General features: G+C 46.7%; 1 protein-coding gene across 1 annotated transcript in view; it reads right to left on the bottom strand.

The window, feature by feature from the left end:
• LOC140403404 (hepatic lectin-like) overlaps positions 1–12490 on the bottom strand; it is a 76830-nt gene that overhangs the window by 53820 nt on the left and 10520 nt on the right. Inside the window, exon 3 of the mRNA XM_072491330.1 lies at positions 6499–6573. Within this exon, the coding sequence (XP_072347431.1) occupies positions 6499–6573 (75 nt within the window). The remainder of the gene's footprint in view (positions 1–6498; positions 6574–12490) is intronic.

The raw sequence follows: 12490 nt of genomic DNA, 5'->3' as shown, positions 1-12490 counted from the left end.
CCCTGAGCATCAACCAGGTACCCAAATCGCGAATGCAAATATGTTAAGCCAACTGCCGTTGCCGACACACCCTCTGTCTCCTCTTCGGTCCAATGGAAATGGTAACCATGTTAAACGTTATGGACACATTGCCGGTTATGGCGTCCCAGATACAGGAATGGACGCAGGCGGATCCCATACAATCCAAAGTCTGCCACATTGTCCTGTACAGGGGGCAGCATCGCAGATGACCTGAGGAACTAAGGGCGTTTCAGCCAAGATTTCCGAGTTCAGTGTTGATGACAGGATCCTGCTGTCGGGAACGCGCATGGTGGTTTCGAGCAAGGACCAAGACTCCACCTTGAAGGACTTCCATCGCGCACACTCAGAAATGAAGATGCTCGCTCGCAGCTATGTGTGGTGGCCAGGTCTGGGTGCAGAGGTAGAATGAATGGTCCAACAATGCATAGCAGCAGAAGCTTCTGCCCTGGGCACCACTGCAGGGCAGCCTTGGGTTCAGCTACATGCCCATTTTGCTGGTCCTTTCCTAGGATCGATATTCTTGATTATAGTGGACACTCACTCGAAATGGCTTGAAGTCCATAAGGTGGCATCAACTACCTCAAGGTTACCATTGAAAAATTATGGTGCTCATTCAGTGCACACGGAATCCCAGAGATGCTGGTTGTCGACAATGGGACGCCTTTTACCAGCAAGGAATTAACGGAATTTATGAAGTGAAATGGGGTGCGGCTTCGAATGGGCTAGTGGAAAGGGTGAGCAAACATTTAAGCCTGGGCTGAGAAAGCAAACTTCCGGATAGAAGGGACACTCAGCTGGTCACATTCCGTTTCTGTTACCGAGCTACACTACATGGCAGGAACGGTGTAGCATTGGCGGAGTTATTGATGGACCGGTCATGAGGAAACAAGTTGATTATATCATAAACAGGAGACCAGGAGCGCAGAGAGCCCCTCGAGAGCAGCCAATTCCTGACCAACCTGCTCCGACTCTTCGAGACTCGCCAGCGCTACCCCAAGCATATAGTGATGCAAGAGGTCCTTAATAATGGTTCCTACATGGAGACCCAAGCATCGGAAATCTCCAATGGGGGTCAAATCATTCAGCAGCCGCTAAAAGTAACTCCACCACACCGTTCAGTGCGGAAACGACATTCACCGTCCAGATATTTTTTAAAAACGTATTTAAGAGATGTGGGTGTCGCTGGTTAGGCCAGCATTTATTGCCCATCCCTAGTTGCCCTTCAGGAAGTGGTGATGCGTTGCCTTCTTGAACTGCTGCCATCCTTGAGGTGTAGGTACATCCACTGTGCTGTTAGGCAGGGGGTTCCATGAATTTGACCCAGCAACAGTGAAGGAACAGCGATATATTTTGAGGTCAGGATTGTGAGTGACTTGGAGGTGAGACTCCAAGTGGTGGGGTTCCCAGGTATCTGCTACTCTTGGTCTTCTCGACGGCAGAGGTTGTGGGTTTGGACGGCTGTGGAGCCTTGGTGAGTTACTGCAATTCATCATGTAGATGGTATGCACGGCTGCCACTGCTCGTTGGTGGTGGATGGTTTGAATGTTTGAAGAAAGGGGACCAATCAAGCGAGTTGCTTTGTCCTGGATGGCGTTGAGTTTCTTGAGTGTTGTTGGAGCTGCACTCGTCCAGGCAAGTGGAGAGTATTCCATTACACTCCTGACTTGTGCCTTGTAGATGGTGGACAGGCTTTGAGGGAGTTAGGAGGTAAGTTACTCGCTGTCGGATCCCTAGCCAGTATTTATATGGCTAGTCCAGTTCAGTTTCTAATCAATGGTAACCCCCAGGATGTTGATTGTGGGGGATTCAGTGATGGTACATAGAACATAGAACATAGATAATACAGCACAGAACAGGCCCTTCGGCCCACGATGTTGTGCCAAAACTTTGTCCTAGATTAATCATAGATTATCATTGAATTTACAGTGCAGAAGGAGGCCATTCGGCCCTTTGAGTCTGCACCGGCTCTTGGAAAGAGCACCCTACCCAAACCCAACACCTCCACCCAACACCAAGGGCAATTTGGACATTAAGGGCAATTTATCATTGGCCAATCCACCTAACCCGCACATCTTTGGACTGTGGGAGGAAACCGGAGCACCCGGAGGAAACCCACGCTGACACGGGGAGGACGTGCAGACTCCGCACAGACAGTGACCCAAGCCGGAATCGAACCTGGGACCCTGGAGCTGTGAAGCAATTGTGCTATCCACAATGCTACCGTGCTGCCCTTAAGAACAAATAAATCTACACTATATCATTTTACCGTAATCCATGTACCTATCCAATAGCTGCTTGAAGGTCCCTAATGTTTCCGACTCAACTACTTCCACAGGCAGTGCATTCCATGCCCCCACTACTCTCTGGGTAAAGAACCTACCTCTGATATCCCTCCTATATCTTCCACCTTTCACCTTAAATTTATGTCCCCTTGTAATGGTTTGTTCCACCCGGGGAAAAAGTCTCTGACTGTCTACTCTATCTATTCCCCTGATCATCTTATAAACCTCTATCAAATCGCCCCTCATCCTTCTCCGTTCTAATGAGAAAAGGCCTAGCACCCTCAACCTTTCCTCGTAAGACCTACTCTCCATTCCAGGCAACATCCTGGTAAATCTTCTTTGCACCTTTTCCAAAGCTTCCACATCCTTCCTAAAATGAGGCGACCAGAACTGTACACAGTACTCCAAATGTGGCCTTACCAAAGTTTTGTACAGCTGCATCATCACCTCACGGCTCTTAAATTCAATCCCTCTGTTAATGAACGCGAGCACACCATAGGCCTTCTTCACAACTCTATCCACTTGAGTGGCAACTTTCAAAGATGTATGAACATAGACCCCAAGATCTCTCTGCTCCTCCACATTGCCAAGAACTCTACCGTTAACCCTGTATTCCGTATTCACATATTTGTCCTTCCAAAATGGACAACCTCACACTTTTCAGGGTTAAACTCCATCTGCCACTTCTCAGCCCAGCTCTGCATCCTATCTATGTCTCTTTGCAGCCGACAACAGCCCTCCTTACTATCCACAACTCTACCAATCTTCGTATCGTCTGCAAATTTACTGACCCACCCTTCAACTCCCTCATCCAAGTCATTAATGAAAATCACAAACAGCAGAGGACCCAGAACTGATCCCTGTGGCACGCCACTGGTAACTGGGATCCAGGCTGAATATTTGCCACCACCACTCTCTGACTTCTATCGGTTAGCCAGTTCGTTATCCAACTGGCCAAATTTCCCACTATCCCATGCCTCCTTACTTTCTGAATAAGCCTACCATGGGGAACTTTATCAAATGCCTTACTAAAATCCATGTACACTACATCCACTGCTTTACCTTCATCCACATGCTTGGTCACCTCCTCAAAGAATTCAATAAGACTTGTAAGGCAAGACCTACCCCTCACAAATCCGTGCTGACTATCCCTAATCAAGCAGTGTCTTTCCAGATGCTCAGAAATCCTATCCTTCAGTACCCTTTCCATTACTTTGCCTACCACCGAAGTAAGACTAACTGGCCTATAATTCCCAGGGTTATCCCTAGTTCCTTTTTTGAACAGGGGCACGACATTCGCCACTCTCCAATCCCCTGGTACCACCCCTGTTGACAGTGAGGACGAAAAGATCATTGCCAACGGCTCTGCAATTTCATCTCTTGCTTCCCATAGAATCCTTGGATATATCCCGTCAGGCCCGGGGGACTTGTCTACCCTCAAGTTTTTCAGAATGCCCAACACATCTTCCTTCCTAACAAGTATTTCCTCGAGCTTACCAATCTGTTTCACATTGTCCTCTCCAACAATATCGCCCCTCTCATTTGTAAATACAGAAGAAAAGTACTCGTTCAAGACCTCTCCTACCTCTTCAGACTCAATACACAATCTCCCGCTACTGTCCTTGATCGGACCTACCCTCGCTCTAGTCATTCTCATATTTCTCACATATGTGTAAAAGTCCTTGGGGTTTTCCTTGATCTTACCCGCCAAAGATTGTTCATGCCCTCTCTTAGCTCTCCTAATCCCTTTCTTCAGTTCCCTCCTGGCTATCTTGTATCCCTCCAATGCCCTGTCTGAACCTTGTTTCCTCAGCCTTACATAAGTCACCTTTTTCCTCTTAACAAGACATTCAACCTCTCTTGTCAACCATGGTTCCCTCACTCGACCATCTCTTCCCTGCCTGACAGGGACATACATATCAAGGACACGTAGCACCTGTTCCTTGAACAAGTTCCACATTTCACTTGTGTCCTTCCCTGCCAGCCTATGTTCCCAACTTATGCACTTCAATTCTTGTCTGACAACATCGTATTTACCCTTCACCCAATTGTAAACCTTGCCCTGTTGCACGTACCTATCCCTCTCCATTACTAAAGTGAAAGTCACAGAATTGTGGTCACTATCTCCAAAAGGCTCCCCCACTAACAAATCTATCACTTGCGCTGGTTCATTACCCAGTACTAAATCCAATATTGCCCCTCCTCTGGTCGGACAATCTACATACTGTGTTAGAAAAGCTTCCTGGACACACTGCACAAACACCACCCCATCCAAACTATTTGATCTAAAGAGTTTCCACTCAATATTTGGGAAGTTAAAGTCGCCCATGACTACTACCCTATGACTTCTGCACCTTTCCAAAATCTGTTTCCCAATCTGTTCCTCCACATCTCTGCTACTATTGGGGGGCCTATAGAAAACTCCTAACAAGGTGACTGCTCCTTTCCTATTTCTGACTTCAACCCAGACTACCTCAATAGGGTGATACTCCTCGAACTGCCTTTCTGCAGCTGTTATACTATCTCTAATTAATAATGCCACCCCCCCCCACCTCTTTTACCACCCTCCCTCATCTTATTGAAACATCTATAACCAGGGACCTCCAACAACCATTTCTGCCCCTCTTCTATCCAAGTTTCCATGATGGCCACCACATCGTAGTCCCAAGTACCGATCCATGCCTTAAGTTCACCCACCTTATTCCTGATGCTTCTTGCGTTGAAGTATACACACTTCAACCCATCTCCGTGCCTGCAAGTACTCTCCTTTGTCAGTGTTCCCTTCCCCACTGCCTCATTACACGCTTTGGCGTCCTGAATATCGGCTACCTTTGTTGCTGGACTACAAATCCGGTTCCCATTCCCCTGCCAAATTAGTTTAAACCCTCCCGAAGAGTACTAGAAAACCTCCCTCCCAGGATATTGGTGCCCCTCTGGTTCAGATGCAACCCGTCCTGCTTGTACAGGTCCCACCTTCCCCAGAATGCGCTCCAATTATCCAAATACCTGAAGCCCTCCCTCCTACACCATTCCTGCAGCCACGTATTCAACTGCACTCTCTCCCTATTCCTAGCCTCGCTATCACTTGGCACTGGCAACAAACCAGAGATGACAACTCTGTCTGTCCTGGCTTTTAACTTCCAGCCTAACTCCCTAAACTTGTTTATTACCTCCACACCCCTTTTCCTACCTATGTCGTTGGTACCAATGTGCACCACGACTTCTGGCTGCTCCCCCTTCCCCTTAAGGATCCTGAAGACACGATGCGAGACATCCCTGGCCCTGGCACCCGGGAGGCAACATACCTTCCGGGAGTCTCGCTCGCGACCACAGAATCTCCTATCTATTCCCCTAACCATTGAATCTCCTACAACTATTGCTTTTCTATTCTCCCCCCTTCCCTTCTGAGCCCCAGAGCCAGACTCAGTGCCAGAGACCAGGCCGCTAGGGCCTTCCCCCGGATGGTAATGCCATTGAATGTCAAGGGGTGATGGTAATGCCATTGAATGTCTGGGGGCATCATGGTAGCATTGTGGATAGCACAATTGCTTCACAGCTCCAGGGTCCCAAGTTCGATTCCGGCTTGGGTCACTGTCTGTGCGGAGTCTGCACATCCTCCCCGTGTGTGCGTGAGTTTCCTGCGGGTGCTCCGGTTTCCTCCCACAGTCCAAAGATGTGCAGGTTAGGTGGATTAGCCATGATAAATTGCCCTTAGTGTCCAAAATTGCCCTTAGTGTTGGGTGGGGTTACTGGATTATGGGGATAGGGTGGAGGTGTTGACCTTGGGTTGGGTGCTCTTTCCAAGAGCTGGTGCAGTCTCGATGGGCCGAATGGCCTCCTTCTGCATTGTAAATTCTATGTTATTAGATCCTCTCTTGAACGAGATGGTCATTGCCAGGCACTTGTGTGGCAGGGATGTAACTTGCCACTTTTTTGATATTTTGTGATGGGGGTGTTTGGGTAGGAGCGCATTTGAGGAGGGGCGTGTGTTTTAAATGGGTTTGGGGAAGTGTTTGGATGCAGGCATGTTTGGGTGGAGTATATCGGGGTGGTTGTTTGAGTGGTAGTGACTGTTTGGATGGCGGGGGATATTGAACAGGGGTGTTCAGAGGTGAGGGGACAGCTGAAAGGGAGATTAGAAAAGTCTAATAAAAAAATAGGAGGCCATTTTAATTGTGATAAATCTCAGACTCACCATTTCTCTTGATGCTTGAAATTTCTTGTTGGAATTTATTCTCAATTGCTGTGAGTTGCGTTGACCACAAGATGACTGAAATAGGAAAATGATTGGAAAGATAAATGAAAGATTTAATAGATGGTGTTGTCAATAACACCATACATGTACAGGAACACTTTGGATCGTGGCATCATGGAGATTACCTAGACCTTTAAAAATGGCGGTGAGAACATGGTTCTGGGATTCCTGCTATCATTCCCAACTCCCCCAATGTTTTCTGACATGGCAGACGAATGCAGGCAGTGTTCTGGCTCCATTACGAGGGCCTGCATCTTCTAGCTTCCCTCTATTTTCCTAGAGTCAGGCCAGCTGCCTAAGGACTCATGGTTCACGGACGCTCAGAAGAGTCATGAATCACAGTCTGCACAGAAACCTTCCAAAAGATACTTACCCACAACCACACACCAACTCATGGCCCCCCACCCATTCCCAATGCTGTATCATACCCTCAATACCAGCTCAAAGCACTTTTATGCCCATTCACCCATAGGGTGGCAGGGTGGCACAGAGCTCAATTCTGCCCTTGGGTGACTGTCTGTGTGGAGTGTGTTCTCCCCGTGTCTGTTTGGGTTTCTTCCGCGTGCTCTGGTTTCCTCCCTCAATCCAAAGATAAGCAGGATAGGTGGATTGGCCACGCTAAATTGCCCCAGGTATGCAGGGGTGTGCAGGTTAGGTTGCGGGGTTAGGGGGATAGGACGGGATGGTCAGAGGAGTGGACCTAGATAGAGTGCTCTTTTCGACACTGCAGACCCGATGGGCCAAATGGTCTCCTTGCGCACCGTAAGGATTCAATGATGCTTCTACACTGTGCAAAGAACCAATGAACCATTTAGTAACAATGGAATGTGTGGAAATGCTTAAAAACAGGTATTCATAATTTTGTTCAAAATAAGCTGCTGCTGCAAGAACCCTGTCAAAGTGTCAATCAACCAGATATTTACATTATCCATAACAGAAACGATAGGTACTTTACACCTATTTATCTTCTGCAAATAAACAGTAAGCCAGTGATGAAATAGATCACAGAAAGTAATAGCTAATAAAATTACCAATTGTTATAACCTGCCTGTTTACCACTGGCTGGGGACTAATGGCAATCCCACTATCCTTTGGGAGTATGAGCTTCCCCAACGAGGGGGGCGGAGAAATCATTAGCAGTTTCGCTGCGTAAAGAAAGCTGGCCAGCTTGGAACCGGCTAGAGGAGAGTGAGCAGCAAGGGAGTTGCTGCTGCTGTTGTATATATATATGTTATTGTAAATAAATGTTATTTCTTTCTATCCTTCAACTCGTGCTGGATTCTTCTTGGCCCTCACAAAACCAATCAATGTTTTTCCTTCTGGCAGTTGTTTCAACAAAGGGTCCAAAGCTGTACAAAGTACTCCAGGTGCGATCTCCCCCATATCTTGCACAGTTGCAGCAACTTTTCCATACCTTTATAATCTATTCCTTGAGCTATAAAGGGCAAAAATTCCATTGTGTTCCTTTTTACCTGCTGTCCTATTTTCTGTGATTCATGCACGAGGATACCCAGACCCCTCTGCAGTGAAGCACTCTGAAGCTTCTCTCCATTTAGATAATAAATTGCCTTTCCATTGTTCTGACCAAAATGGATAACTTCACATTTGTCCATGTTAAACTCCACCTGCCAAAGTTTGGTCCACTCACCTAACTTACCTGTATCCATTTGTAAATTTCTTATTTTTTCATTTCACTGCATATCCCACATATTTTAGCGTTATTTGCAAATTTGGCTATAGTATTTTTCATCCCCCACATCAAGTCATTAATATATATTGTAAGTATTTGGGGTCCAAGGACCGAAGCCTGTGGCACCCCACTAGTAATATCTTGCCAATCAGAAAAAGACCCTTTATCCCCACTCTCTGCCTTCTTTTGATTAACTAGTCTTCTATCCAAGCTAATAAATTACCCCAAATTGCATGTGATCTTTCCTTGTGTATTAACCTTTTGTGTCGCACCTTACCAAATGCCTTCTGTAAATCCAAATATACTACATCTACAAGATACAGAACAAAGAACAAAGAAAAATTACAGCACAGGAACAGGCCCTTCGGCCCTCCCAGCCTGCGTCGATCCAGATCCTTTATCTAAACCTGTCGCCTAGATAGCTTTTTGAAGAATAAAGGGATTAAGGGTTATGGTGTTCGGGTCGGAAAGTGGAGCTGAGTCCACAAAAGATCAGCCATGATCTCATTGAATGGCGGAGCAGGCTCGAGGGGCCAGATTATCACAGAATTTACAGTGCAGAAGGAGGCCATTCGGCTCATCAAGCCTGCACCGGCTCTTGGAAAGAGCACCTTACCCAAGGTCAACACCGCCACCCTATCCCCATAACCCAGTAACCCTCCCCAGCACTAAGGGCAATTTTGGACACTAAGGGCAATTTATCACGGCCAATCCACCTAACCTGCACATCTTTGGACTGTGGGAGGAAACCGGAGCACCCGGAGGAAACCCACGCACACACGGGGAGGATGTGCAGACTCCGCACAGACAGTGACCCAAGCCGGAATCGAACCTGGGACCCTGGAGCTGTGAAGCAATTGTGCTATCCACAAGGCTACCGTGCTGCCCAACTCCTGCTCCTAGTTCTTGTGTTCTTATCTACAGGATGACCAATATCCACTTGCTTGTTACATCTTTGAAGAACTTCAGAAAATTAATAAAACAATATTTACCATTCACAAAAATTCTGATGGATTGCATTTTGACTTTCTAAATGTCAATATTTTGCACTGGTTTTCTTTCACCTTTGCTCTTGCCCTTTGTATTACTTTTTTCGTAACCCTTTTTTGATCTTTTAAACATTTCCCAACCTTCCAGCCTGCCACTAGCCTTTGCAGTATGGTATGCTACCAAGACGGATGAGCTCTGCAGAACCGAAGTTACTTCTCCAGACCCAGCCACTCCAGATCCAAACAAAGGCCTTGTTCCTCTGCCAAAGCCGAGTGCCTGAAAGTTAAGTACAGTTTGTTGTAGTGTTAGGTGTAGTTTAGCTTTTAGTGTTTTTATGTTGCATGTGTGAGTTAATCTTGTGTGTAAAGAAACCATTATTGAACTTGAACTAACTGACTGGTTGTTGGGTCTTTGATCAATATCCAGTTGAACCTTGTGGTGGTATCATCTGATACCTGGCAACTCTGAAAAGCAATATTACTCCATATTAAGAAGGGCAACAGCTATTAGTGACGCTAGTGGGTTAGTATTCCACTCAGCAAAATTGGCAACAGTAATTGGCGACCTCTGACGGGATTCGACGAAGAAGTGATTTTGTCACTCCGAGAGAACCCACAAAACTTTGAATTAGAAACCCAATTGGAAAAATGAAAGAAACCACAAGTGTGAGACCCGTATTGATCAAACCTCCAAGATTCGGAGGTGTGTAGTAATTTGCATGCGTACTAACAGGGATATAAGGTAAACTCATTAGATTTTGTTGCGTAAAACTATCGGTAGTTTTGTGAACTGGAAAATAACTGAGGCCATACCCGCTGTTCGCAATGCCACCCTATTCCCCCAAGTCCAAAATTTAGGATCCAGAAAAGAGATAATTAGTAGAAATGGTAGCAAAGGCAATGGAACGCCTTATGAACCCACAGGAACCCGAGGTCGCAGCGACCAATAGAGCAGAGCAGTGTCCCATTTGGGAAGAGGAATTGAGTAAATACTTAAAGGGGAAAGGATGGCCCCTTTGGTCTGAGTTTTGTGTGAATGAAGAGTCGGGTCCTGGTAGTATTGGACAAACTTGGTGGGACAACCTAACCGAGATACACAAGAAGAATTTAGGAAAAGTTGGTAGGCCGATGGTAATCGTGTCCTGTCTGACACAATACAGAGGGACATAGATAAGCTGCAGCGCTGGGCTGAGAGGTGGCAAATGGAGTTTAATGCAGAAAAGTGTGAGGTGATTCATTTTGGAAGGAATAACAGGAAGACTGAGTACTGGGCTAATGGTAAGATTCTTGGCAGTTTGGATGAGCAGAGAGATCTTGGGGTCCATGTACATAGATCCCTGAAAGTTGCCACCAAGGTTGAGCGGGTTGTTAAGAAGGCGTACGGTGTGTTAGCTTTTATTGGTAGAGGGATTGAGTTTAGGAGCCATGAGGTCATGTTGCAGCTATACAACACTCTGGTGCGGCCGCATTTGGAGTATTGCGTGCAATTCTGGTCGCCGCATTACAGGAAGGATGTGGAAGCATTGGAAAGGGTGCAGAGGAGATTTACCAGAATGTTGCCTGGTATGGAGGGAAGATCTTATGAGGAAAGACTGAGGGACTTGAGACTGTTTTCATTAGAGAGAAGAAGGTTAAGAGGTGACTTAATTGAGGCATACAAGATGATCAGAGGATTGGATAGGGTGGACAGTGAGAGCCTTTTTCCTCGGATGGTGATGTCTAGCACGAGGGGACATAGCTTTAAATTGAGGGGAGATAGATATAGGACAGATGTCAGAGGTAGGTTCTTTACTCAGAGAGTAGTAAGGGCATGGAATGCCTTGCCTGCAACAGTAGTGGACTCGCCAACATTAAGGGCATTCAAATGGTTGTTGGACAGACATATGGACAATAAGGGAATAGTGTAGATGGGCTTTAGAGTGGTTTCAGAAGTCGGCGCAACATCAAGGGCCGAAGGGCCTGTACTGCGCTGTAATGTTCTATGTTCTATGTTCTATGTTATAATTGCGAGGCACAGAGGAGGTCATGAGGACGCTCCGCAGACAACTTGTAGCGAAAGAGGAGAAGAGTGAGGGAAACATTAGCAAGTGTGAAAACGTTAATGAGTAACTCCGAGAGCAGCTAGCAGCTAAAGACAAGGAGATGGCTGATGTCAAACGTGCACACCAATCTTGTCTAGTTCAACTAAGCAGTTTTCAGACACAATATCATAAGGCCTACCAAGATACACAACGCGCAGTCTTGGGAAGAGAAGAGACGGAACAACAAGTAGAACAGTTAAAGAAGCAATGCGCAGAGGGCAGCTTTACGAGCACTCCACAGTTGACAACGGAACAAGTGCAGAGTTTGGTAGACCACGCCAAATGCAGGCAGCAAATTTCACGGTTACAGTCACTGCTTTCAGTGCAAAATGGTTTCAGAGACACCTTTGGACCGAATTTAGACCAGGGAGATGGCCCCGATTGGCAGGAACTCAATGAGTATGTAGAAGATACCGAAAATCACAATAGAGTCCCCAGGGCCCGAAAAGGAAAGCACCCGCACCACCGACTGCATAGGCAGCACACACCCCATGCATCCAGTCACCACACAGCGCACGTCACAGGATCGCGAGGAGCCCGATTTCGTGTACACCACCCCACTATCCATCACACAATTGAGAGATGCCTGCGCCAAAATTGAACCATTCCAGCCTACAGCAGACCCACACCATTTCTTTGAGCGAGGAAGGCAACAGGCAGTCATGTACGGTCTGGACGAACCGGAGGAGTGAAACTTATAGTGATGGGCCTTGACCATCCGTTAGTTCAGCACAGAATGTAGGAGGATGAAGCCTCCAGGAGATGAAGACAGCTACTTAGATGTGATTAGTTACAACAGAGGAGACTCCGGAGAAGGTCTAAATCGCTGCAGACAAAAGAAGGGAGAGCATCCGACTGCATATGCAGGTCACCTTTGGATCCATTTCAAAGCAGTATTTCGACATTTAGTCCGCACACACTTAAATGTCGAAAACACAACCAAATGGACCCGTATTTTAGTCTCCCACGCCACAGAAGCTGGTCAAAAAGCCTGTGCGAATTATGACCCCCTCAGACGCCACACACAATGAAGTGTGGGTTATGAAGAGACTCACGAGAGCTTGGGAACAATCCCGACATAAAAAGGCAGAGCAGGAGAGAGTAGAAGCAAACATGAATCCAGTAAGGACCCATCAGGACCCCGCATGGGTAAACCAAGGTAGACAGGACGG

This window comes from Scyliorhinus torazame, chromosome 27 (assembly GCF_047496885.1).
Source record: "Scyliorhinus torazame isolate Kashiwa2021f chromosome 27, sScyTor2.1, whole genome shotgun sequence".
NCBI lineage: Eukaryota > Metazoa > Chordata > Chondrichthyes > Carcharhiniformes > Scyliorhinidae > Scyliorhinus > Scyliorhinus torazame.
Note: the sequence above shows the minus strand (reverse complement) of the source record. Positions and strands in the feature narration are given on the sequence as shown.